The sequence below is a fragment of the Pleurodeles waltl genome, chromosome 1_1 (genome assembly GCF_031143425.1).
Source record: "Pleurodeles waltl isolate 20211129_DDA chromosome 1_1, aPleWal1.hap1.20221129, whole genome shotgun sequence".
Lineage (NCBI taxonomy): Eukaryota > Metazoa > Chordata > Amphibia > Caudata > Salamandridae > Pleurodeles > Pleurodeles waltl.
Genome location: NC_090436.1, coordinates 229997550 through 230022378, shown reverse-complemented (window position 1 = coordinate 230022378; position 24829 = coordinate 229997550). Strand labels below are relative to the sequence as shown.

The window sequence follows — 24829 nt, the reverse complement described above, 5'->3', positions numbered from 1 at the left end:
ATAGGGCGACAAACTGAAGTACACAAAAAAGTGCTAATGGAATGCTTAAATGAATCTCAGCCACTATTATTCAAGTCACATCCCAGTCCACTGTTATTTTGCACACCATACCACATCAGTTTGGACCCAGCTATATGAAAATTAGTCTTGACTCTGGCCCAGTTAGAACAGTCCAGCCCAAACTGCCAAGTCAGGTCCTCCCTGAAGTGGAACGCAAGCAGCCCTTGACCGGTCTTTCCCCATTTATCATATTGTCAGTCCGGTGCAGCTTGTTTCCAGTGACAGTGTGCTTTGAGCCCATGTGTGGGCATACTTGTCCCACTTGTGGTGGCAAACTGAAGTACACAAAAGTTATGGATGGAATGCTTGAATTAATCCCAGCCATGGGTAATTACTGAGGGCTGCATCCCAGTCCATCATTATTTTGCACACCATGCCACCTCAGTTTGGACCCAGCTATATGCCATTCTGTCTTAACCCAGCTCCTGTTGGAACAGTCCAGCCCGAACTGCTAAGACATGTCTTCCCTGAACCAGAACACAAGCAACCCAGAAGCAGTTTTAACAGTTTTTGTAAGCTATATTATGCTCTACACATTCAAGTACTGGTGTGTTGTCACTAGGAGTTATGTGGCCTTTGAGACCAAAGTTCAAAAATTGGAACACTAGAAATAAATGGATGTTTTGTATGTAACTACTTGAGTGATTTGTTGCATCTTGACAGTAAATGCAAATTATTAGCCTTGTAAGTATCGTATAGAAACAGTTACGGTTTCACTCAAGAAAACCAAAAAATGCTGGGATATGCACAATTATTTCAATTTTTTGTAGTGCACAGTCACTTATTGACCATCTATTTATCTATTCAAAATGTTAAATATAGTTTAATTGTTAGATATCAAGCCTTGCTGCTATGGGTGTACTACTTTAATATAAACTCTAAAGTTCTAGTATAGAGAATTATTACCAAATAAGATAAATAACATTTTTGTAACTAATTGTGTGTTTTCCAGATGATTTCTGTGAATGCATCTCTGTTCCCTAGCTCTATTGCCAATTCCTTAATTGCAGTAGGAAATGATGGACTGCAAGAGGGTGACCGCATGGTTCGAGCATGTATTGCTGTTGTTTGTGAACTAGGTAAGCAGTCAATGTTCTGAAAATTGTGCCCTGAGCATGCTGCTAAATTTCCATGTACTTTCCTCATACTGGCTATAATTGAGATGACAGAATCCACACTGTACTTTATTACTATCTGGAGATCAAGCCAGACAGAATAAGTCATAGCCATAGTACATTCACTTCCTGGTGAATGTACCTTATTTATAAAATAAAAGAATAGGTTCTACAACAAAAGCCTTTAGGGATGACAGTATGTTTATTTTTATGAACAACTGATACAAAAATAGGAGACCTAATGGCTTGACTCACTTGACAAAGTACCAAAAATAAAACACACCGAAAAATGTGGTGTTTAAGATGACTATTCATTAATAATAAGATGAAATAGACAATGAAAGTAGCAGCATTTTGTGTAGGAAAAGGAAATCTTCTCTTCAACATGGGATGGGAAAACATTCTTCTGAATTTTCTCACTGTTATATATTATTTTCCATCCTAATCCTCTGCGGCTGCACAACATTAGGTTTTCAGTCTAACCAGTCAATAAGTAATTATATGCACTGATTGAATAGGCGAAAAAGGAATGATGTTCTGGAGTTCAATTGCTTCTGTGGAGAAGACACCATCCCTAAAATGTAATGTAATATATTGGCTTAGGAACTAAAAGGAAACATTTTTGTTTTGAAGGCAGGGACCTGAAACTTTTTTCTAGTCACATTTTATGGCCACAAAAGTCTGGTTTACCGGAAGAGAAAGAATAAAGGAGTATATTTAGTGCCTTGAAATCAGTTTTATGAACAGGTACCAAATGCAGGTGTCTAAGGGCAGGTAGAATCGATAAATAATTATTCAACTCTCGAAGCAGGTTAGCTATTACATTTTGAATTAACTGCAGGTAAGAAATCAAACGGGACTTTAAGAAAAACTGATTTTCTGTAGTGAGTACTGATAGAATTAATCCATCTACCACTGGAATTGTTTAGTTGTCGTCAGTTTATGGGAGAATAGAATGCAAAACATTTAAATGGAAAAAAATGATTTAAAGACACTGGTCAAAAGGGTCAAAGGTCCTGGATTTATGTAAGAAGGCAAAGGATACGGGGATGGCATGAGGTTTGTATATATTACAAGATCAGAAGTGAATGTTCTGTCTTGGCAGCATTGATCATTAGACAGTGAGTGCCAACCAGCATCAGATGGAGGAGGCCTTTAACATGAGCTTTCAGTGATCTTTTAAGATAAGAATCTGGGATAATGACATTTGAGTCTAATCGTTGTGCAGGCAAGTGGGAAAACACAAAAATGTGGATATCACCACTCCACACCAGATTTTATGTAAAGGGAAAAGGGGAATAGAGTACAGAGCCCTGGGGTAATAACACTGGTAACATCAACATTTTGCATTGTTGTTAAGAGCAAGTTGCCTTCCATTAAAAAGCTGTTGATGGAATAGAGATGATTTTGACAAATTAAGATTATAAAGTTACAAGTGTGTTTAATGGGAACCAAATTAAAAACAAGCATTTGTAATGCACTAGGGTCTTGCATTTCTCTGAGTTACAGCTATTAGCAGTTGTAAACTCCCAACCAGACTTTTCTTGCCACATTAAATGTAAAAAAAACAGTGCTGCTAGAGTTCACTCGTACGGACAGTTGAAGACGACATGCAGTTAGAAAAAGAAAAAAAATGCAAAAAAAGAGCGCAATCGTGCTGCTACAGTTCACTTGTAGTGAAACCTATGGGCAAAAGTGCAATTATGTACGTAACCGGCAGCATTACAATTAACTATGTAACACGGTCATGCAAAGCGCTGGACTTCTGCCAAGCGAGATCGCGCTGCGAAAAAAAGATAAAAAGTAGTTCACAAACTTGACAGGAAACAGAGAGCCTTGCATGTTTTCAGTACTTGGTCGCTGCACTCGAGGCAGGCTAACCACCAGAAAAGGCATGACGTATGCATACCTTCCACTAATGAAAGCAAGCAGATTTTTAAAGGCAAGCCCACAAACCAATGAAAGACACTGACGTAACATGGACGGGGCACCGAGCCCTTTTCTGTCTACTAAAGTGTCTCGCAAGTGAAACGCATGCGCAAGCGCATGGAACGCAGGCTTGACCCTAATGACTATAGGAGATTTAAGAAGTTAGTTGTGGTGAGGTAAAGTGTGAGTCAGTTACAGGGAAGAATTACAAATGTTTCACAGATGATAGGATGGTTAAAATGAGTGACGTTCGAAGAATGTGCAGCAGATGCCCGTCACAGAATATGCATTATTACTGTTACATAGTGAGCATCTTGAAGGTCCAGAGTATGAATTGTTTGGGAATGAGGGCAAGACAGAATAACCATTCTTCAATATTGTAGGAAACCGGGTTTTGGTTGCAGTAGTGCCCCTCCCCTCGCTTCCCCCTCCCCTCCTTACTTTTTGCCCGGTTTCTGATGCAACTTTAACATGCTAACCAGGTCCCCAGTACCAGTGTTCCTTCCCCCAAACAAGACCACTTGTCATTTGATCCCCATGTGACCAGGCCTTTATCAACTCTGTAAGTCCCTTAGTAAGTGGTACTGCTGGTACCTTTGCATAGGTACTAAAGAGGGTTACCTAAGAGCGGCAGCACAACTTATGGCACTCTAAGGGACCCAGCACCAAACTCATACAGACTGCCACTGCAGGCAGCATGACAAGATGCTCCAAAAAGAGAAAAAACGACATGCCACACCATTGTGTGCCATGTCCCCTAAACACTGCCTGTAATATTTGAATGTCACACTTAATGGAAGGCCTAAGGCAGGGTGCATTATATTACAGGTGAGGACATCTCTGCATGAGCAGATGTGCCCCTGCTACGTCTTTTGCCAGTTTTTAGACAAATAAAATGAATAGGGAAGCCATTTCAATTACATGTGCTGGACACTGATCAATAAAAGTTTCCCAGCTGCATGATGACTTCACTGAAATCAGGGATGTTTGGTATCGAACATATTGTGTTCATTAACCCTCACTGATTCCAGTGATGGATTTGCTAATACATGCACCCAGAGGGCACCTTAGAGGTGCCCTCATAAAACCTACCAGCCATTAGTGTGCTGACTGAGTAGTTTTATACAGCCTTCCACCAGAGACAAGTTTCTGACCCCCACGGGCGAGAGCCTCTTCTCTCGGGCAGTCAGGAATAAATCCTGCGCTGGCAGGGGTGTTACACACCCCTCCCAACAGTTTGACCTGCAAATCTGCATTCTAAGGCAGGGGAGCTTCAGAGATCCTTTGGTATGCAGATCTGGCTTCCCTCAGAGGAGAGGGGATGGGACCCCACCCAGACCAGGGCCCATTTGGCACCTGGACAGGTGGTAAAATTAGCTATGCAGCAGGCGTGTTGCACTTGCAGTGTGGACACACCTCTATGGTGACCAGTATGAAGTGAACACAAAATTAGGAATTCTACCTTCTTTTGTGTGGTGGAACTAGGAATTCTGGAACCGGGTGGTGCCCACTCACCAAAGAAAGGTGTAATCTAGGGGGTGTAGTGACCACAGGGGTAAGTACTCCCTTGAGTACTACTCTTCACTCCCCTTAAAGCCCCTAAATAGAGTATTTGGGGGGACCCCTTAAAACCATTACCTCGCATCTCTGCTGGACGCAAAAGAAGAATTGGAAAAAGAAGACTGCTGACCTGAGAACCAAGGAGCACAATTGAGTTGGCGCCAAGCCTGCCTGCTTTACCTGACTCCTAAGGAGCAACTGACCTATCCTGCCGTTGTGCAGACACCAAGAAACCCAGAGAGATGTCACTGCATCACAAATGGCCAGTAGAATCTCTCTTGGAGCGTAGGAGCTACTTTCACTGCACTTGTGGCTCCTTGCCCGAGCTGAAGTGGGCCAACAGTGTTTGTGTGGTTCCCAGGCCACCCACTGATGACTGCCCGATAGATCTTGCAGCCTCGTTCTGCAGGCCCTCCTCTTCTGAGACCACCTCTAGTGATGGAGACTCGATGGTCTTTTGCAGCTCAGCACCTGGCCACCCCAGATGGGAAAGAGGACCACTAGTCTCTGAGCCTAGTGAGAACTGAGCCCACTTGTTAGTTCAGTCAGACTGGTACCCCAGTTCATGCATGCAGCCTGTTTCTATGTGCCCCCTCTACTGCGACCGCCACCATAAGCCCCTAGTATATGGTACTTGGTTGCAGAAGCCCCCACAATATTCTGTTCAGAAATTTGATGTAACTTTGACTTAAGTGCACTAGGTTCCTGCTAACCTGGTCTCCAGTGCCAGTGTTGCTTTCTCCAAAAACAAGACCACTGGTCACTTGATCCCTAAGTGACCAGGCCTTTAGCACCCAACTTCCCTTTTTAACCAACCAAGTAGTGTTTTCTCTGAAAAGTCCACAAAATTGACCCAGGACTGACTCTGTTTTTTTTTTTTTAGTCTCCCTGAACCTGATCCTGTATTTCCCAATGCCCCCAATCAGGGTTCCTTGAGTGAGCTCATATGACTCAGTATCTGTCTCATCAAGTGTCAGGAGTCTATCCCTGCTCTTTCCTGAATACAGCTCCCGGATTAGAGAGCCCCAATGCTTTTTGTTGAGTTTATTTATGCTACAAGCCCTCTCAAAGGCTGTGAACCATTTGGTGATATTTGTTGATATCATCACCTTGCTCATATTTGGGCAGGGGCGGCTTCTCTATTAGGGCGGAGAAGCGTTGCCCCTCCCTGCCAGCAGCGGCAGCTACAAAACCTTCAAAAGAAAGGGATATTAAACTTTGTTAATTATCCTTTTCTTTTAAAGGGGCAGGGCCAAGGGTGTGACGAGCAGCGAGGGAGGAGTGCTCAGCACTTCCCCCTCACTGCACATGTATGTTTGGCCGGCCGTCTCGGCGCACACACACGTGCAGTAGGCTCTCTCCAGTCCAGCCCAGCCAGAGCTGGGAGCCTGTGCCTGGAGCCTGGGGCGACGAGGAATAGAGGAGCGGCTTGCGACGGAGGAGGTGTTTCTGTTTTTATTTTATTTTTAATTTAATTTACACACCCTCCCCCTGTGCACACGCCGCCCTGCCCCTTCTTTTTGTCACGAGCCGCAACTGTATTTGGGGACAATCCCTTTGGGAATTTTAGGGTCAAAGCGACTTCTTTCTCCCTGTTTAAGTTGTTGCTGCCACACCAGAGATGGGTTCTAAGCCCATTTCTATCCTTTACTTTTCTGCAGATAAGCATTTAGCCTCCAATTCTATCCTTTTAGCCAGTTTTTGAAGGTCAGCATCTTCACTATTTACATCTGCTGGGGTACTGTCAGAAGTGGTGTCAGTGGTGTTATTATCAGATGGACTCCTGAGGGAGACATCCTTCTCCTCAACATCCTCTTCCCCATTGAGAGTTTCTTTTTCAACCTTTGGTCGAACATTTTCTGCTAGCAACTGCTGCTGATGGGATTTTGTGGGTTGAGGGCCCATGGTAATTTTCCATGCTTGACACATGGCCTTTAGTTGGACCAACTTAAGATTTTTGTAGTGGTCCAGGTTGTGCCCCATGCTTCCCTAGTCATGGTTTTTAAAATAGTTGGGACCTTTTTTAGAATCATAGACAAAAACATTTGAGAACTTTTTTAAGGCTTAACAATCTTGTAACCTTTTTAAATTTCTAAACAACAATGACTGGCGAACTTGGGGGCGTAGATAGGTGTCCATGTATCTGGATATAGAGATTAGCATCTCACGCCCAGTAACCCCTATCCCTGCCCCTCCCCCTCCCCCTGTAGAGCCTTCATCCCTCTAATGCAGTGGTCTTCAAACTTCTTAATGCCACGCCCCCCCAGATGAAAAATAAAAACCAATGGCCCCCCCTCAGCATTTTCACAATTATTTTATAAAGATGGCAAGGTTTAAATATCTCTACACTTATTTAAACATTGCAGTTAAGTATTGTTACCTTTAAAAAAATGCAGTATCATGTTTCTGTTATCTGTATAATGCTTCTTTTGGGCAGAGTATGGTGACCCCCCTCGGATCACGTGAGGCCCCCCTAGGGGGGCCCGCCCCCCAGTTTGAAGGCCTCTGCTCTAATGTTCCCCCTTGGACACGGGACCCCTGCAGAGAACCGGTAAGCTGCTGGGTGGCCGCCTTTAGCAGCGATTGTGGGGCGGCCGGTTTGAAGGCCTCTGCTCTAATGTTCCCCCTTGGACACGGGACCCCTGCAGAGAACCGGTAAGCTGCTGGGTGGCCGCCTTTAGCAACGATTGTGGGGTGGCTGGCAAGATGGCGCCACGGGAGCCTGTGAGCCGGCATGGTGCCCTAAAAGATGCATCACTGCTGTGTGGTGGAGGAGCCCGACAAGAGGACACCAGGAAGGAAGTCCCTTGCAGTGACAGCGTAACCCACCCGCCCCCCGTCTGCACATAGGGGGGCCGCGGATGGTTGTGAGGAGCTCGGTGTCGATACGGGAACTAGACCTCTGGCTCCTGGAGTGAAGGAGCTGCTGCGAGGCGGTGTGCAGCTGAAGAAGGATGACTGCTGCGAGTGCCTGCCAGGGGACGTGCAGTGAGTTTAGGCCCTGGGAGCATCACGTGATTTGTTTTACACTTAAGGCCAGCAGACCCAGCCCAGGGGTGCAGTGACCGAGGGTCTTGAGGTGCTGTTTGGGTTCTGGGAGGTGTCTTCTTTTACTACTGGATCTGGAGTTTAATGGGTGGTGGATGCTTCTCGTGGCATAGCCCCTGTTACACCCACTGCCTTCAGAATGGGACTTTGCTCTGGAAGCTGAGGACTGGGAGCAGCATGTGGATACAGGGTGCGGGGGGCAGGAGAGGATAACATTACTGTGGGACTCCTTCGTATCCTGAGCAGCCTTCGCCTCACATGCCTGTTAGGATCCACGACAGATGGGGAGTCTTAGGGAGAGGTATGGAGGCCTTAAGGCGCTTTGGCTACGGAGGGCCCGCATGGCCACTCAGTCTGTGGATACTATGTTGTCCCCTGCAGCGCGACTCCTGAGGTGGCAGTGCAGGAGCCCTGAGGGGCGGATAGCAACCTTGATATAGCACCTTCGATGCTGGGGTGCACTGTGCTTCCCCTCACCACCCTGTACATAACCACCATGGGCAAGAACTCTCAGAAGCACAATCTAGGGGCCCTGCATTGACTTCACAGGAAACCCATACGGAGTTGCCTCAGTTGATGCCTGTCGAACCACAAAATGGCCCTTCCTTTCAGGACATTCTACAGGCTATTACGGCCTATAGCAACACAAAAGGATGATGGACGGAGTCCTGAACAATGCATACACCCACCCCCAGTCACAGATCTGGGTTTAATCCATTGTTTCTTTGCTCACCATGCCACCCCAGTTTGGACCCAGCCGTATGCAAATCAATCTTGACCCTGTTCCTCATGGGAACAGTCCAGCCGAAACTGCCAGGCCAGGCCCGCCTGTAGGGCAGCCTTAGAGACTAAGACTAATACGCTGGGAGCACATATTAGCATCCTCGAAGATAACCACATGTGTTGGCCGAGAGGGTCATGACAGCAGTGCGCTCCTTAAATGACATTTACCCAGAGGGAGCGCCTTGCCCTTATGGAGGACAAAGTACAAGCCTTGGAGATCAGAGCTGAGGACACAAAGCAGATCTAGAAGAAACAGTATGCGGATCGTCTGCTTAACTGAACGTTCTGAGGTTCCCTTTTGCAGGAGAGAATATCCATGCAGCCGAACGTTGTTGCTGTAGGTGCCTGTAGATGCAGGGAAGTGACTCCTTCACTCTGAGGGTGACTCCTTCTTGCTTCCTGGTGCAGGCTGAAGTCTCATCGACCCGAGAGGATGCACAGCTGGGGAAATGTTGCAGTTGCTGGAAGGTGCCAGAGGAAAAAATGCTGCAAGGTGAGGTCGTCTCGGGAATTGCAGTCTTGTTGGTTCCTGAAGAGTCCAGTTGCGGTTCCCATGGCCAGAAGTAGTCCTGGTTGAGTCTTGCATGTTAAATCTGGGGACCCACCCGCGAGAGAGTCCCTATATAGCCCTAAAAAGGGGTTTGGTCACCTTGCACAGTGCCCACCTATCAGGAGGGGGTCTCTGATCTCACCTACCTGATCTGGCCACTCAGATGCTCCCAGGGGCCACTGCACATCTTGTTTTCAAGACAGCAGAATTGATTGGCCACCTGGAAGAGCTCTGGGCACCACCCCTGGGGAGGTAATGGACAGTGGAGTGGTCACTCCCCTTTCCTTTGTCCAGTTTCGTGCCAGAGCAGGGACGGGGGGGGGGTAGTCTCTGAACTGGTGCAAACCGGTTTATACAGGGAGGGCACCAAATGTGCCCTTCAAAGCAAACCGGTGGCTTGGGGAGGCTACCTCTCCCAAGCTTTGTAACACCTATTTTAAAGGGGAGAGGGTGTTGCCTCCCATCTCACACAGGAAAGCCTTTGTTCTGCATTTCCCCTGCTTGAGCTGGTCAAGCAGCAGGAGGGCAGAAACCTCTCTCAGGGATGGCAGCAGCGCAGGCTCCGCGGAATACTTCAGAAGACTAATAGGACCAATACTGGGGGGTCCTCTAAGGAGCCCCCAGAGTGCATGGAATCATACAACCAATAATGGCAACAGTATTGGGGTATGATCCTGACATGTTAGATACCAAACATGCCCAGGTTCGGCATTACCATTATGTAGTTGCACATAGGTAGTGACCTGTGTTCAGTACACTGGTAAAATGGCTTCCCCGCACTTACAAAGTGCAGGGGTGCCCTCCCTCACAGGTACTTGCACCCTGCTCTCTGGGCTAGGGGGGGCCTGCCTTAGGGGTGACTTACATTGACCTGGTACAGTGACCTGTAGTGAAAGGGTGCATGCACCTTTTCACGCAGGCTGCAATGGCAGGCCTGCAGACACATTTTGCATGGGCTCCCATAAGTGGCATTATAATATGCTACAGCCTATTAGGAACCCCTAGTGCCCAATGCCCTGGGTACATAGGTACCATATACAATGGACTTATAAGAGGGCCTCAGTTTACCAACTGTGGGGTGTACTAAGTCGGGAACAACCAAATTTAGAGGGAGAGAGCACAGTCACTGGGGTCCTGGTTAGCAGGTTTCCAGTGAACACACTCAAAACACACTGACAGTAGGCAAAAAGTGGGGGTAACCATGCAAAAAAAATAAAAACAGGGTACTTTTCAGTGGTCTGGAGTGGTCCCCTTGGTCCTCTCTGCCCGTTGTCCGACTTGGGAGACGGTAAGCCTTTGCCTTTGCTTGCAGGACAGTACCTCTGTGCACTGCAACTCTTGCAGCAACCAAGGCTTGTTGTCTCCTGCTCCAAGGGATTTTCAAGCTTCGAGTAGCCCCGGCCTCCAGCACTTCATCTTCCCAAGAACAGTCTCCTCTCTGCTACTCTAGCGACATGGGACTCCGGTGTGCTGATTGGGCCTCACTGCAACTTATTGTGCCTGGTGCCAGTGGGTTGCCTGTAGGGGATGCGACTGCTTCTCCTTGCTCTCCCATCTGCCCGGACTCCCCTCCAAGGGTTGCGTCCCCTGGGCCTTGCTGGTCCTCTTCAGTCTTGCAACTCTTCTTTTGCTTCTTCTTGCATTTGCCAAGGCTTGTTGGTGGTTCTCCTAAACCACTGTCCATCTGCGACCCGATGACCTATGTGGGACACCATCTGCACCGCTCTACGGACTCCTCTTCAGCACCGCTCCACGGACTCCTCTTCAGCTCCTGGGCACCACAGCTGGTCTTTTCCCCCCCGGTCGACCCACATCTTCATCCATTGAAGGGTGGATAGTGGCTCCTGCCCCCACTGGACACTCCATCGTGGACTGGACTCTGTCCCCTTCTTTTACAGGTCCTCTTCTTCCAGAATCCACCTTTGGTTTCTTCTAGTCTGGTCCTGTTCTTGCACACTCCATTTTCTAAGTCCACTTGTTAGTCATTGGGAAGACCAGGTACTTACCTCTGCTCTCCTGGTTGTTAGGGGTCACTTAGGTACTCATGTCTTGGGATCCCTAGTTTTCCCAGCTTCCCTCTAACGACTCCATTTCCTTGGGTGGGGGACTTCACTTTGCATTCTACTATTTTAGTATATAGTTTGGTCCTTCCCTAGGATCCTAACTATTTTAGTTAATTCTTACCAAAGCTTGTTTTTTCTTGTGCCAATTTCTAATTATTACTGCATGTGTATATATAGTGTGCAATTAACTCCAGTTGGGGGGAACTGCCTATAAGTCATCTAGTGTGGCGTTACTATAATAAAGTACCTTTATTTTTGTAACACTGTGTGGTTTCTTTCATGTGTCATAAGTTACTGTGTTATCATTGTGGTTTTGCATAAGCTTTGCATGTCTCCTAGAAAAGTCTTGGCTGCTCCTCCACAGCTACCTCTATAGAGTGCTGGCTTCCTAGACACTGCCTACCTTCACTAATAGTGGTCGGCGGGACCTGGTATAAGGTGCCAAAACCATAGGTGTCCACCACACACAAGGCCAGCTTCCTACAAACAGGGTAAAACATGTCTGATTTTCGTTACGTTATCCTTAAATAACTATCAAGAACACCAGGGGGTGTGACTTGGCTGGCCAACATGGCGGGTGCAAGTTAACGGAGCTCCGTGGTGGGGCCCCAATCCAGCTATCCTGTCAGCCATCGGGTGGGGGATGGACCACTCGCTGGGCAATGGCCGCACTGATCGAGAGGTGGACTGATACACCAGGAGCCGAGTTCGAGCTGATGCGGCCTACTTGGAGCGGCACTGGGTGGTGGCTGTGGTGGTGAGACCGGGCATGAGTTCCTGCGGGCGGGTGGCACAACTGACATGCCCGCATTTAATCGGACGGCTGGTGCTGGGCAGGCCGGCACCTGCCTGGCCTGAGAGGAAGTGAAACACTGGTGGAGCAAGACGCGGAGGATTGCGCACAAGGGCTTGAACGCGCTGCTTCCTCCCTGTGTTGCCTCCGCCAGCAGTGCAAACGTGTGGGCAATCATCAGTGTGGTGGCTGAGCTGGGGGGGGGGTGGTGCTCCTACCTATCCCCCTCCTAATGTAATGACTTTTTTTACCATTGGAGAGGCTGGAGTCTCTCGTGTCTGTGCTGTGCTGCTTCCACTGTGGAGGGCTGCGCCGTTGGGGGTGCTGGAGGTGCACATAGGAGGGGCCCCCAGATGAGATAGAGGCGCGAGGAGCTACGGTGGCCCAAAAAGGGCCTTGGTGACCAGTGGCAACTGAAAAAACTCTTAAGGTGGCGGTCTTGATGCTTATCTGTTCTGCTGCCTTAATCCTGTTCTCACTCCAATGAGCTACTGGGACTGTGGAGACTAATGGATGGCCGACCTGCCTTCCTGATACTTTTTATGTCCCAGGTGGTCTGTGCCTTACTAACTGATTGTTCTGTTATTACGCTGGTGTTTGCTGACCCTTCGTCAGTTTCGCAAACCCACAACGTAACTGCTTCTGGCACAGCAACTGGACCTGAGTATATACGTGAGGAGTGGCGCGGTGGGTAGCCATCTGGGCAGCAGCCTGCCACCGTCTTCGGGGTGGGGGGGGATGGGCTGCAATTGCTGATACATGCACGCCAGCAGGCCCCCCTGTGCAGCTGACAGTTAACAACACACCCCAGTGGTCACAGGGACTTACAGTGACTCATTGAGCCTAGAACGCCAGGACCCTGGATCAGATGACATGGGGCGTCTATGCTCTGGCACGGGGGGACAAACAATCAGCACTCAATCAGTGTCTTGATTCAGATACTAGAGCAGACACCTAAGTGGGTCAGGTCGTATTGTGCAACTTGTTTAAATAAACAGGTCAACTGCTGTTGCTCACTTTGGGGGTTATTCCAACTTTGGAGGAAGTGGTAATCCGTCCCAAAAGTGACGGTAAAGTGACGGATATACCACCAGCCGTATTACGAGTCCATTATATCCTATGGAACTCGTAATACGGCTGGTGGTAAATCCGTCACATTTAGGACGGATTATCACCTCCTCCAAAGTTGGAATAACCCCCTTTATCTTCATCCGCAGGGGTATGGGATGAGTTTGCTATTCTATTCAGTGTCTATGACTATTGATGTGGATCCCCTGGAAGAGAAGGATAAGTTACCTTTAATTTTAGTTCTCTTCTAGAGCAACCGTCCGACCTCCCTAGACGAACCTCGCGCACACCAGTTCATTCTTAGTGGTGTTTTCGTTCTTCACATCACCCTAAAAAAGTACTGATGTAACGGTCGCCTGTCACCTCTCTCTGACCTCTGAGGCATGATGGGGTACTGGAAGTCCTTGAGACCTTGAAGGCACAATGCAATTTATTTAATTGACCATGTTAATCTGAATTATAGAGACTATTTTATGTGCTAGGTTTACATTGTGTGTACATATACCTGCTCACCCACATTATCACAGAAGAGAGCATTTGGGGTGTCATTTTTGCCTCTGTAATTCTTCTGGGGTTTGCTTCGACTGTTTAAACAGTGTACCTCTTTGTGGTCCACTATATAAAGAGCCAGCTTCCTACAAATATACCTTGGAACAGCAAGTGCATAGGGACAAAAAATGGAAGAAACTGCTTGGAGGAACCGTTGGAAGGGGAGAAGAGGCATTTTAAATATAGAAATAAGAGAAGGCAGTAAAATCCCTAAAAATCAAGGGACGTTTTAAATATTATTTCAGGTTCTCAAAAAAGTGAGGGATTAGGTAATGTCAAAGGTGTAGTATTGGGCGTTTTCTGAAATGCCGACTTATCCTTTTTTTATTTTATTAAATATTGCTGTTTGTAATGTAATCATCCAGTTTGGTATAGCTTTAATTCTTCTCCATGTAATTGAATCATCACTGGCTGGAACTTCTTTGTTGTAATTTTACTTTGTAAATTGAGAGAGATAATGATGTATAATTTTCTCTGTTTGCTTGTATCTAGTTATTCTTTTTCTAATTTCAGCACTTCTGAATCCAGAGATTGTGGCACTTCGCGGTGGACTAAGTACTATTTTGAAAAATGTGATTGACTGTCAGTTAAGCCGAATAAATGAAGCACTTATTACTACAATATTGCACCTTCTTAATCATCCAAAGACTCGACAGTATGTGCGACCAGATGTGGAGTTGGAGGTAGTTTTTTTGTTTTTGTTTTTCTTTTACGTGTAAAAATATGATCCAGTAGTGGGAGCTTCATTAATAACCATGGATGTTCAGTGTTTCTGAATTAAGTTGTGAACATATGATGAACTGGTTTTGGACGTAGGTAGTTATCTTTGTCTTCCTGTGACTACATAAAATAGTTTGTGTTTTGCCTGTCTAGAGCACCAGATTATTCACTAAATAGTTTGTGCACTAATAATGCTTACCCCTAAACCCAGAGCCACACCCTTCACCAGTATTTGGTCTTTCGTATATTCACACGTTAGAGCTGTAGGAAAGTACCCTATTTTTTTGCCTGCTTTCAGCTCCCCTCTATAGTTTCCACTTACTTGGGTGGGGGACTGACTTTCGCATTCCACTTATTTAGTATATGGTTTGGTCTCCCCCTAGGGTCTCCATCATTGTCTGCTATTTAACTGTTTTATATTGCTTTTTATGCCACCTCCTGACTTCGAATGTGTATAGAATAGTGTGTTTACTCACCTGCTAGTTGAGTATTGCCTATACAGTACTTTAGTAGTTGTGTTACCATAATAAAGTACTTTTATTTGTGTAACACTGTGTGGTTCTTTCATGTGTGTGAGTGCTGTGTGACTACAGTGGTATTGCATAAGCTTTGCATGTCTCCTAGATAAGTCTTGGCTGCCCATCCACAGCTACCTCTGTAGAGTCCTGGCTTCCTAGACACTGTCTACACCTCACTAATAGGGGATACCTGGTATAAGGTGTTAACACCATTAGTGCTACCCACACTCTAGGCTTGCTTCCTACAATGGTGATGACTCATTTGGAGAAATGAACCAGTTACTTACCTTCGGTAACACTTTTTCTGGTGGATACAGTAGCTACCTGAGGATTCCTCACCTTATGAATTCTCCCAGTGCACCAGCATTCAACTGAAACTTTCTTCCCAGCTGTTCATGTCGACGAGGATGTCACAATTGCACGGCTCCGCAAGCGACTCTGTCTGACGTCATTGTGACAATAAGAAGTCCTCGCTGGTGTGCTGATGTCAGTTTCACCCTTCTTTACGTGCCTTTGAGGCGAACAGGTGAAAACCGACCTCACGAAAGCACACATAAATATATATACAAGTTGCAATTCAAATACAATATAAACACAACATTTATTCATATAAATAATAATCAAAAACGTATATACATTTATAATAATGAAGTCTTGGTATGACCAGACAGGCAACGGGGAGGCAGGTGGGTCTGTGAGGAATCCACAGTTAGCTACTGTATCCACCAGAAAAAGCGTTACCGAAGGCAAGTAACTTGTTCTTGTGGATTCCTCTCCTTATGAATAGAGTCCCAAAGCAGTACCGCACTCGGAGGTGGGTGCCTGACCGGTCACATCAAGAAATCCTGCAGCACAGAACGTGCAAAATGGCCGTCCCTCCTAACTTCTGAATCCAAGCAATAATGCTTCGCGAAAGAAGCCCAAGTTGCTGCTTTGCAAATATCCACTACTGGAATACTTCTAGCCAGTGCTGAAATGGCAGACTTAGCCCTGGTGGAATGAGCTCTAATTCCCTCAGGAGGAACCTTCTTTGCCCATAAATAATAGATGTTTATTCAAAGAATGACCCACCTGGATATGGTTCTTTTATGGACAGCTTTGCCTTTCATCTTGCCCACATATCCAACGAAGAGTTGGTCATCCAAACGAAAGTCTTTTGTTCTTTCAACATAAAACTCAGAGCTCTTTTCTGGTCTAGGCGATGAATACTTTCTTCCACTTTTGAAGGGTGCAGGAGGTTGCCTCTGTATATACTATCTCAAAGTGAGAGATATTGTGCACAGAGTCCAAGGGTTCCCCTTAGAGGTTGATAGTGGCAAAATTAGATAATACTAATGCTCTATTTTGTGGTAGTGTGGTCGAGCAATAGGCTTATCAGAGGGTAGTGTTAAGCATTTGTTGTACACACACAGGCAAGAAATGAGAACACACACTCAAAGACTTAACTCCAGGCCAATAGGTTTTAAATATAAAAATATATTTTCTTAATTTACTGTAGAACTACAAGATTCAGTATTTGAGGTAAGTACATTAAATGTAAGTTACTTCACACAGGTAAGTATAGAAATTTGATTTAAAACAGTAGTACACACAGTTTGAATAAAATGGCAATACGCTATTTTAAAAGTGGACACAGTGCAAAAATCAACAGTTCCTGGGGGAGGTAAGTTTGGTTAGGTTTCTCAGGTAAGTAAAGCATTTACACAGTCAGTCTCCTGGGCATAGGCAGCCCACCGTTGGGGGTTCAAGGCAACCCAAAGCCACAGCACCAGCAACAGAGGGCCGGTCAGGTGCAGAGGTCAAAGGAGGGTCCAAAACACATAGGCACCTACGAAGAACAGGGGTGCTCCGGTCCTAGTTTTCTTACAGGTAAGTACCTGCATCCTCTGGGAGCAGACCAGGGGCGTTTTGTAGAGTACTTGGGGGACACACACACAAGCCCACAAAACACACCCTCCGCGGCACAGGGGCGGCCGTGTGCAGTAGGCAAAGTAGGCATTGTGTTGCAGGTGATGCAGGCAGTGCACAGGGGGGCTTCTCGGGCCAGCCACCGACTGGGCTAGGATGAGGGCCGTCTGCTCGTCACTCCTGCACTGGTAGGTGGTTCCTGACGTCAGGTTCCTTTGTTACCAGGTAGTCTCAGTAAGGGCGAGCCTCTGGATCCTCTCTGCAGGCGTTGCTGTTGGGATTCAGGTGGGGTCGTCGCAGAGTGTCCATGTCGTTGGAGTCGCCTGGGAGTCTTCTCTTCGTTGTTGGTTGCCCTGGACTCGAGCCGGGGGCTTTGGGTGCAGAGTGTGAAGACTCACCCTTCTGGTGGTAAGTGAGATTCTCTTTAAAAGTTGTTGCAAAGTTGTTGTGGAACAGTGCTGCTGGTCTCAGGAGTTTCTTGGTCCTTTAGATGCAGGGCAGTCCTCCAAGTCCTCAGAGGTCGCTGGTCCCGCTGGATGCGTCGCTGTACAGGTTCATTGAGTCTGGAGACAGGCCAGTAGGGCTGGGACCAAGTCAGTTGGTGTCTCCGTCGTCTCTGCGGGGCTTTCAGGTCAGCAGTCCTTCTTTCTACAGGTTGCAGGAATCTGATTTCCTGGGTTCAGAGTCGCCTCTAAATACTCAATTTAGGGGTGTGTTTAGGTCTGGAGGGCAGTAGCCAGTGGCTACTGTCCTTGAGGGTGGCTACATCCTCTTTGTGCCTCCTCCCTGAGGGGAGGGGGCACATCCCTATTCCTATTGGCGGAATCCTCCAAACTCAAGATGGAGGATTTCTAAAGGCAGGGGTCACCTCAGCTCAGGGCACCTTAGGGGCTGTCCTGACTGGTCGGTGACTCCTCCTTGTTTTTCTCATTATCTCCTCCGGACTTGCCACCAAAAGTGGGGGCTGTGTCCGGAGGGGCCGGCATCTCCACTAACTGGGAGCCTTTGAGGCTCACCGCCAGGTGTTACAGTTCCTGCAGGGGGAGGTGAGAAGCACCTCCACCTAGTGCAGGCTGTGTTCCTGGCCACATATTGACAAAGGCACTCACCCCATGTGGCCAGAAACTCGTCTGGTTGTGACAGGCTGGCAGAAACTGGTCAGCCTAGCACTAGGAGTCAGACTGGTATTCAGGGGGCATCTCTAAGATGCCCTCTGGGTGTATGTTACAATAAATTCCACACTGGTATCAGTGTGCATTTATTGTGCTGAGAAGTTTGATACCCAACTTCCTATATTTCAGAGTAGCCATTATGGAACTGTGGAGTTTGTAATTGACAGATTCCCAGACCATATACTCTTTATGGCTACCCTGCACTTACAATGTCTAAGGTTTGGCTTAGACACTGTAGGGGCATAGTTCTCATGCAATTCTGCCCTCACCTGTGGTATAGTGCACCCTGCCTTAGGGCTGTAAAGCCTGCCAGAGGGGTGAATTACCTATGCCACAGGCAGTTAGTTGTGTGCATGGCACTCTGAGGGGAGTGCCATGTCGACTTAGTCTTTTCCCCCACACCAGCATACGCAAGATGTGAGGCAGTGTGCATGTGCTGAGTGAGGGGGTCCCCAGGGTGGCATAATACATGTTGCAGCCCTTAGAGACCTTCCCTGGCCACAGGGCCCTGGGTACCAAAGGTACCATTTACAAGGGACTTTACTGTGTGCCAGGGCTGTGCCAATTGTGGGAACAAAGGTACAGTTTAGGTAAAGAACACTGGTGCTGGGGCCTGGTTAGCAGGGTCCCAGCACACTTTCAATCATAACTGGCATCAACAAAAGGCAGAAAGTTAGGGGGTAACCATGCCAAGGAAGGCATTTCCTTACAGGGGGGAAACGCGTAAAGTAACTGGTCGCACCAAGTCATCTGAAATGTGTCCCCCAAAGCTCCTTGCACCGGATACTGGAGGCTGCAAACGACGGGCAGTGCACGTTCTCCCGAGTGGCAAACAGGTCTATCTGTGGAAAACCCACATCCGGAAGATGTAAAGGACCAGGTCTGGATGGAGACTCCACTCGTGATTGGCCGAGAAATGCCGAGTGAGACTGTCCGCACGAACGTTGAGAACCCCGGCCAGATGGTTTGCTACCAAGCAAATCTGATGGTCCTGAGCCCCGGACCAGAGCCGCAGAGCCTCTCTGCAGAGAAGGTACGACCCTACTCCTCCTTGCTTGTTGATGTTCCACATCGCGTTAGTGTTGTCCGTTAAGACCTGAACTGGTTCGGGAGGAAGGCCTTGAGAGCCAGACGTATCGCCCGCAACTCTATTGATGTGAAACATCTGTTCCACTGGAGACCAAGATCTTTGATCTCCAGGTCCCCCAGATGAGCTCCCCACCCTAGAGTGGAATCATCCATTATGACCCTGGCCACCGGTGGTGGTAAAGAAAACGTCCTTCCTTGGGAAAGGTTGCCGTCCACAGTCCACCATCGTATATCTGCTGCAACGTCTCTGGAGATAGTTATCAACTCCTCGAGATCCCCTTTGTGTTGAAAACACTGCTTGCGGAGGCACCTCTGGAGAGCCCTTATGTGTCAACGTACATGACTGACCAACAGAATGCAAGAAGTGAACAGTCGTGCAGATGTAGGACCTTGAGGACTGGAACAACTGCTCCATTTTGAAACATTGTAACCAATGCCTGAATGTCCTGAATCAGCTGAGGTGGAGGATAGGCCCGATTCAATGTTGTATCCAGTACTGCCCCTATGAACAGGAAGTGCTGAGAAGGCTCCAGGTGAGACTTGGGCACGTTTACCGTAAAGCCCAGGCTGAACAACAACTGCGTTGTCATTTGGAGGTGATGCAGCACAATCTCTGGGGACTTGGCTTTTATACAGATATTCCCTTACTTCTGAGATTTGCTGCAACCACCACCATCACCTTCATGAAGACTCGAGGTGCAGAAGTAAGAACGAAAGGGAGGACCGCAAACTGGTAGTGTTGCGACCCCACCACAAACTGGAGATACTTCCTGTGTGACTTGAGAATGGGAATATTAAAATAAGCATCTTGCAAGTCGACAGACACCATCCAAGCCTCTTTGTTCCAAATCCTCAGATCCAGGAAAGGCCTCAACCGACCATCCTTCCTGGAAATCAGGAAATATCTCTAATAGCAACCCTGACCCTTCTCCTGCACTGGAACCAACTCCACTGCGCCTTTTGATAAAAGGACTTGAACCTCCTGCTGCAACAACAGGTGATGATCTTCTTAACAAAACGAAGGACGGGGGAGGGATGGAGGGGGGGACGCTCCAGAAAAGGAAGGGCATACCCTTTCCCCACAATATTTAGTACCCATGAGTCCGATATGACTAACTCCCACTTGTGGAAAAAGTGAAATAACCTTCCCTTCATGGGAGAAACATGACTTAAAAAGGATGGAACTCTAGGGCTGCTTTCCTTGTTGTGCTCCCCCAAAGGAAGAGGATGAGGCAGGGTGCAGCTCGGAAACTCCTAGTGTTCTAACCCTCCCCCGAACTCTAACAGATCTATATGGAAGGTTAGCGGGCTGTTGAGTTCTGGATTGAGGTCTTCCATGATGAGCGGCTCCACGGCCAAACTCCCTAAACCTCCGAAAGGATCTGATGGGAGTAGATGTAGAAGCTTGCAGTCCCAAAGACTTTGCCGCGGCCCTGCTATCTTTGAAGCGCTCGAAGGTAGAGTCCGCTTTGGCCCCAAACAACTTTTCACCACCAAAAGGGAGGTCTAATGAAGTTGTCTGGATACTGCAGACTCAATGGCAATGGGTACTTCAGTGGCCACCAGGAGACATGGGTGGCTAAGGACTTCTGAGTTTTTGACAGATATCCAGACAACTTCATTAGACCTCCCTTTTGGTGGTGAAAAGTTGCTTGGGGCCAAAGCGGACTCTACCAGGATATCTGTCAAAAACTCAGAAGTCCTTAGCCACCCATGTCTCCTGGTGGCCACTGAAGTACCCATTGCCATTGCCACTGAGTCTGCAGTATCCAGACCAGACTGGATGATCTGTTTGGCCGCAGCTTGGGTGTCCCAACAGGAGCTTGTCGAACTGCCCCTGCATATCCTGTGGCAAGTTAGGCACTTCAGGTCTAGCCATTTCCATCATGGCATGCACATATCTACCCAACACACATGTAGCATTGACCGATTTTAGGGCCATACTGCAAGATGAGAGAGTCTTTTTAGCTGCTTGCTCCATCCTCTTGGACTCCCTGTCTGATGGAGTAACAGGAAACGAACCAGGTGCAGAACAAGCCATCAAGAAAGCCTGGACCACCATGCTCTCAGTAGTTGGATGCTGGGACAAAAATCCTGTATCCCCAGGAGCAACCCTGTACCTCCTTATTACAGTTCTGGACACAGCTGGCGATGTGACAGGCTTTCTCCAAACCTCTAAAATATGCTCCATAAGAGCATCATTGAAAGGGAGCAGGGGCTCCGCTGAAGTAGAGGAAGGATGTAAAACTTAAGTCAAAATGTTTGTTTTAACTTCAACAGTCGGCAATGGAAGCTCCCAAAAATCTGCAGCTTTCTTAATGATAGAATAATAGGAAGCTGCCTCTTCCGTAAATTCCCCCGGGGGTGAAAGATCCCAATCAGGGGAGGTGTCCAGCCCACTAGCTGAGTCCAGGCCCTGAAACTCTCCAAAGGGCTCAGTAATCTCTCCTTCCTCCAATAGTTGTCTCTGGTACTCTTGCTCTTCCAAGAGCCTCAACTCTCTCCTCTTCGACCTCAACCTGGCCCCCAACCCCGGTGTCGACAGAGAGTTAGCTGACGTCAACGATGCCGTCTTCAAAACAGATGAGTGCGGTAAGGGAGAAGGGGATGCACTCTGTCCCAACCGGGTCCCATCCGGAGCTTGAGTTGACTCCATCGGTGCCGTGGGCAACTGAGGCGACGTCATCAGCGCCGTCGGCCTATGAGGCGATGCCATCAGCGCCGAACCTGCATCCTCAGCCTGATAGAAAGGCCCAAACGGAGCTGACTTGTAAGGAGCCGGAGAGCCCAAGGAAAACACCAAAGGACCCCTGGGACCAGCCAGTACACCAGCAGGGGCCACAGCCTTATTAAAGATACTGAACATAGCATTCAGAAAAGCCGCTGGATCCGCTCCCGGAATTGGGAAGGTAGGAAACCTTTGTTCTTCATGCGGTGCTTGGGTCGGATCCGGAATCTGTGCCACCGACTCCTGAACCCCAGGCGAAAAGTGAGTTTGAGGACTCGACCACCTTGATGAGTGATGGCGCCGGAGAAGCCTGAGGACTTTGAGGCTGGGGAGTTACAGTAGGACTATCCTCCCACGCCGTGCAACACTGTATAGATGGAGACCGAGACCGATCTCTAGAAGAACGACGTAGAGAGTCGTGCTGTCACCGCTTCTTGTGTGAGCTCGACGACTTATGGGATAACGAGTCCCTTGTCTTGGACCTTCAGTGACTTCTGTGTCCTTTCTTCGCTTTAGCGAAAAAGAGCTTAGCTTCTCTTTCTTTCAGCGCCTTTGGATTCATCCTTTGGCAGGACACGCACTCTTCTTCATCGTGGTCCGAACTAAGACACCATAAACAGTCATCATAAGGGTCACAACAAGGTTTAAACCCTGACTTCTTAGGAGGAGACATTGTAACAGGTACAATAAGACACCTTCGAATCGGTAGCTTCTCGAGAGCTAGGAGAAAACAGTTATCGTTGATGGCTCAGAAAAAAGTGAACTGACGTCAGCATGCCGGCGAGGGCTTCTTATTGCCACGATGATGTCAGACGGAGTCGGGTGCGGAGCCATGCAATTGTGACGTCCTTGTCTACGTGAAGAGCTGGGAAGAAAGTTTCCGTTGAATGCTGGCACATTGGGAGAATTCATAAGGTGAGGCATCCATAGGTAGTTGTGTCCATCAGAAATAGGCCTTCCCACACCAGACTCTGTTAAATCCACTGCACAGGGCAGATCTGGGAACTCGGTCCTGCTTGTCAGCACCTTCCTTTAGAAATGGCAGATGCATTGATTAATTCAGGCTGTAAAGTTGTATCCATGATGGCAACATAAATCAAGTTGACACACTCGAAGATTTTAGACTGTTGTGATCTCCAAATGTGACATGGTGTTTTGCCATTGATTGACTTTATACTGGATGATAAGAGAGTAGTCAAAGATGGTACAGCAACTTCTCTGGACATTATTGATGCTGAATTGGATATATCAAAAACAGGTTTTCCGCTGCTAGGAAGAGCAGCTTTATTGAGATCATCAGGATGGCTGCGATCTACATTTTTCCGTCCACACGTCCTGATAAGATACTGGAAATATCCTTTGATGGAATTACTTAGTTTGGGCAACATGTTAATGACACTTTGCGGAATATTAAAGCAGATATGGATACTGGGGTCCTTCAGTGGTGTCACCCTGGCTGCTCAATTTTTCGTGGCTCTTGAAGATTCCACACCTTCACAGGAGGTTCCAGTCAGTATGGAGGTCAAGGCAGGAGTATTACCCTCCTAGGCAACCTGGAAATGACCAGTGTTATAAACCCAGTAGAAACCGCAGACAGGGCTATGGTAGATCTTCTGGATGCAAAAGAAGTGTCTTTCATTCTTGCTCCCAAGATGACCAAAAACCATCTTGACTTCTGGCAACTCCTCCTTTTAACATCTCCATCTCAGCAGATAAATTCTACTCCTCATCAAACAAGTGATTAATTTATTACAGATTCTTCCTGATCAGGAAGAAAACTGGACCATGGAGACCTATTCTTGATCTCCGAGAACTGAGCAAGTTCCTGAAGAAACAAACCTTTGCATTATAGCACTTCAGGAAGTTCTTCTGATGGTCCAGGAAAACAATTATCTGAGGGCTTTGAATCTTCAGGATGCATATTCCCACAACTTAATACAAGGGAAGCATGGAAAATACCTCTATTTTACAGTTTCACTGTAGCACTACCAATTCAAAGCTCTACCATTTAGCCTCAGATCAGTGTCACCAAGTGTACCAGTACTTGGACAACTTGTTTTTCAAGGCTCCACCAAAGAAAGAGGCACAGGCTACTGGTTGAAAATGTGCAGAATCTGCAGGTATGTAAGAAGCTGACCCTTTATATGGTATACCAAAAAGAAGTATGCTATGTAAAGTGTACAGGTATCCCCTTAGAAGTGGACAGGGCTTTCTTTAAAAAATCCCAAGTGCGCTGTTAGTGGTAGGGTGGTTGAGCAGCTTAGGCCAATCAAAGTGGAGTGTTAGACACTTGCTGCGCACACAGTCAGTAAATGACAAACACTCAAAAAGGATATCCACACCAATTTAGAAAACAAAGCACATATTTCTATATTTTTTTTTTAACTCCAAGTACTTCGGTTTTGGGTAAATACTTTTTAAGTTAGACACTTTGAAGTATACAATAAATAAACTTGCATTGACTTAGTGCAGTAATGTTATCCTATGGGAAATTAAGCATATACTGCATAGGAGTACTTGGCGACGACTTACAAGTCTGTTCTGCTGGAGTTAAGGTAAGTATGGGGCAAGGTCCAAAGTGGCATCAACAGATCGCCTCGTTTGGCTCTGGGGCATCCAGGTGCAGAGGTACTTTTCAGCATCGGGTGCCCTAGCGTTATCCTATGAGGAAAGAAACACACTGCATACGGGTATCTTAGCAATGACATACAGGACTCTTCTTCTGGAGTTAAGGTAAGTGCACTGGGGCGTTCTGGTGTAGGCTGTTCTTTACAGTGTAATGTGTCCCATTCACTTTCATGGGAAGCGGTCCTGGGAAAAAGAGGTTGCAAGTGGGGTGTTGGTGATCAGTCCGGCTGAACCCAGAGTGGTTCAGGGGGAGGGGTGCTCAAGTCGTCTGGGTGTTGCGCATCGGCCCACAGAAATTCCAGCTGGTGGGCATGTGTGCAGTAGGTCTTTATCCAGCTGGGTTGCGTTGCTGTAGATACTCGCAGTTCTTGATTGCCAACGAATCTGAGTTTATTGTGTCAAGGGGCCACCTAAGTACTGAATTTAGGGGTGTTAAGAGGGGGGGGAAGGTTAGTAGCCAATGGGCTGCTTACCCTTAGGGTCACTACACCCCCTATATGTCCCAGAGTGCCTAATTCCACCACACACAAGACAATAGAGTTTCTATT

The 24829-nt window shown here is 47.4% G+C and overlaps 1 protein-coding gene across 2 annotated transcripts in view; it reads left to right on the top strand.

The window, feature by feature from the left end:
• Positions 1–24829, top strand: part of RICTOR (RPTOR independent companion of MTOR complex 2) — a 1007050-nt gene that overhangs the window by 98506 nt on the left and 883715 nt on the right. For both annotated transcript variants that reach the window (XM_069221337.1, XM_069221336.1), the window contains exons 7-8: positions 1013–1139; positions 14032–14201. In XM_069221337.1, coding sequence (XP_069077438.1) covers positions 1013–1139; positions 14032–14201 — 297 coding nt within the window. The remainder of the gene's footprint in view (positions 1–1012; positions 1140–14031; positions 14202–24829) is intronic.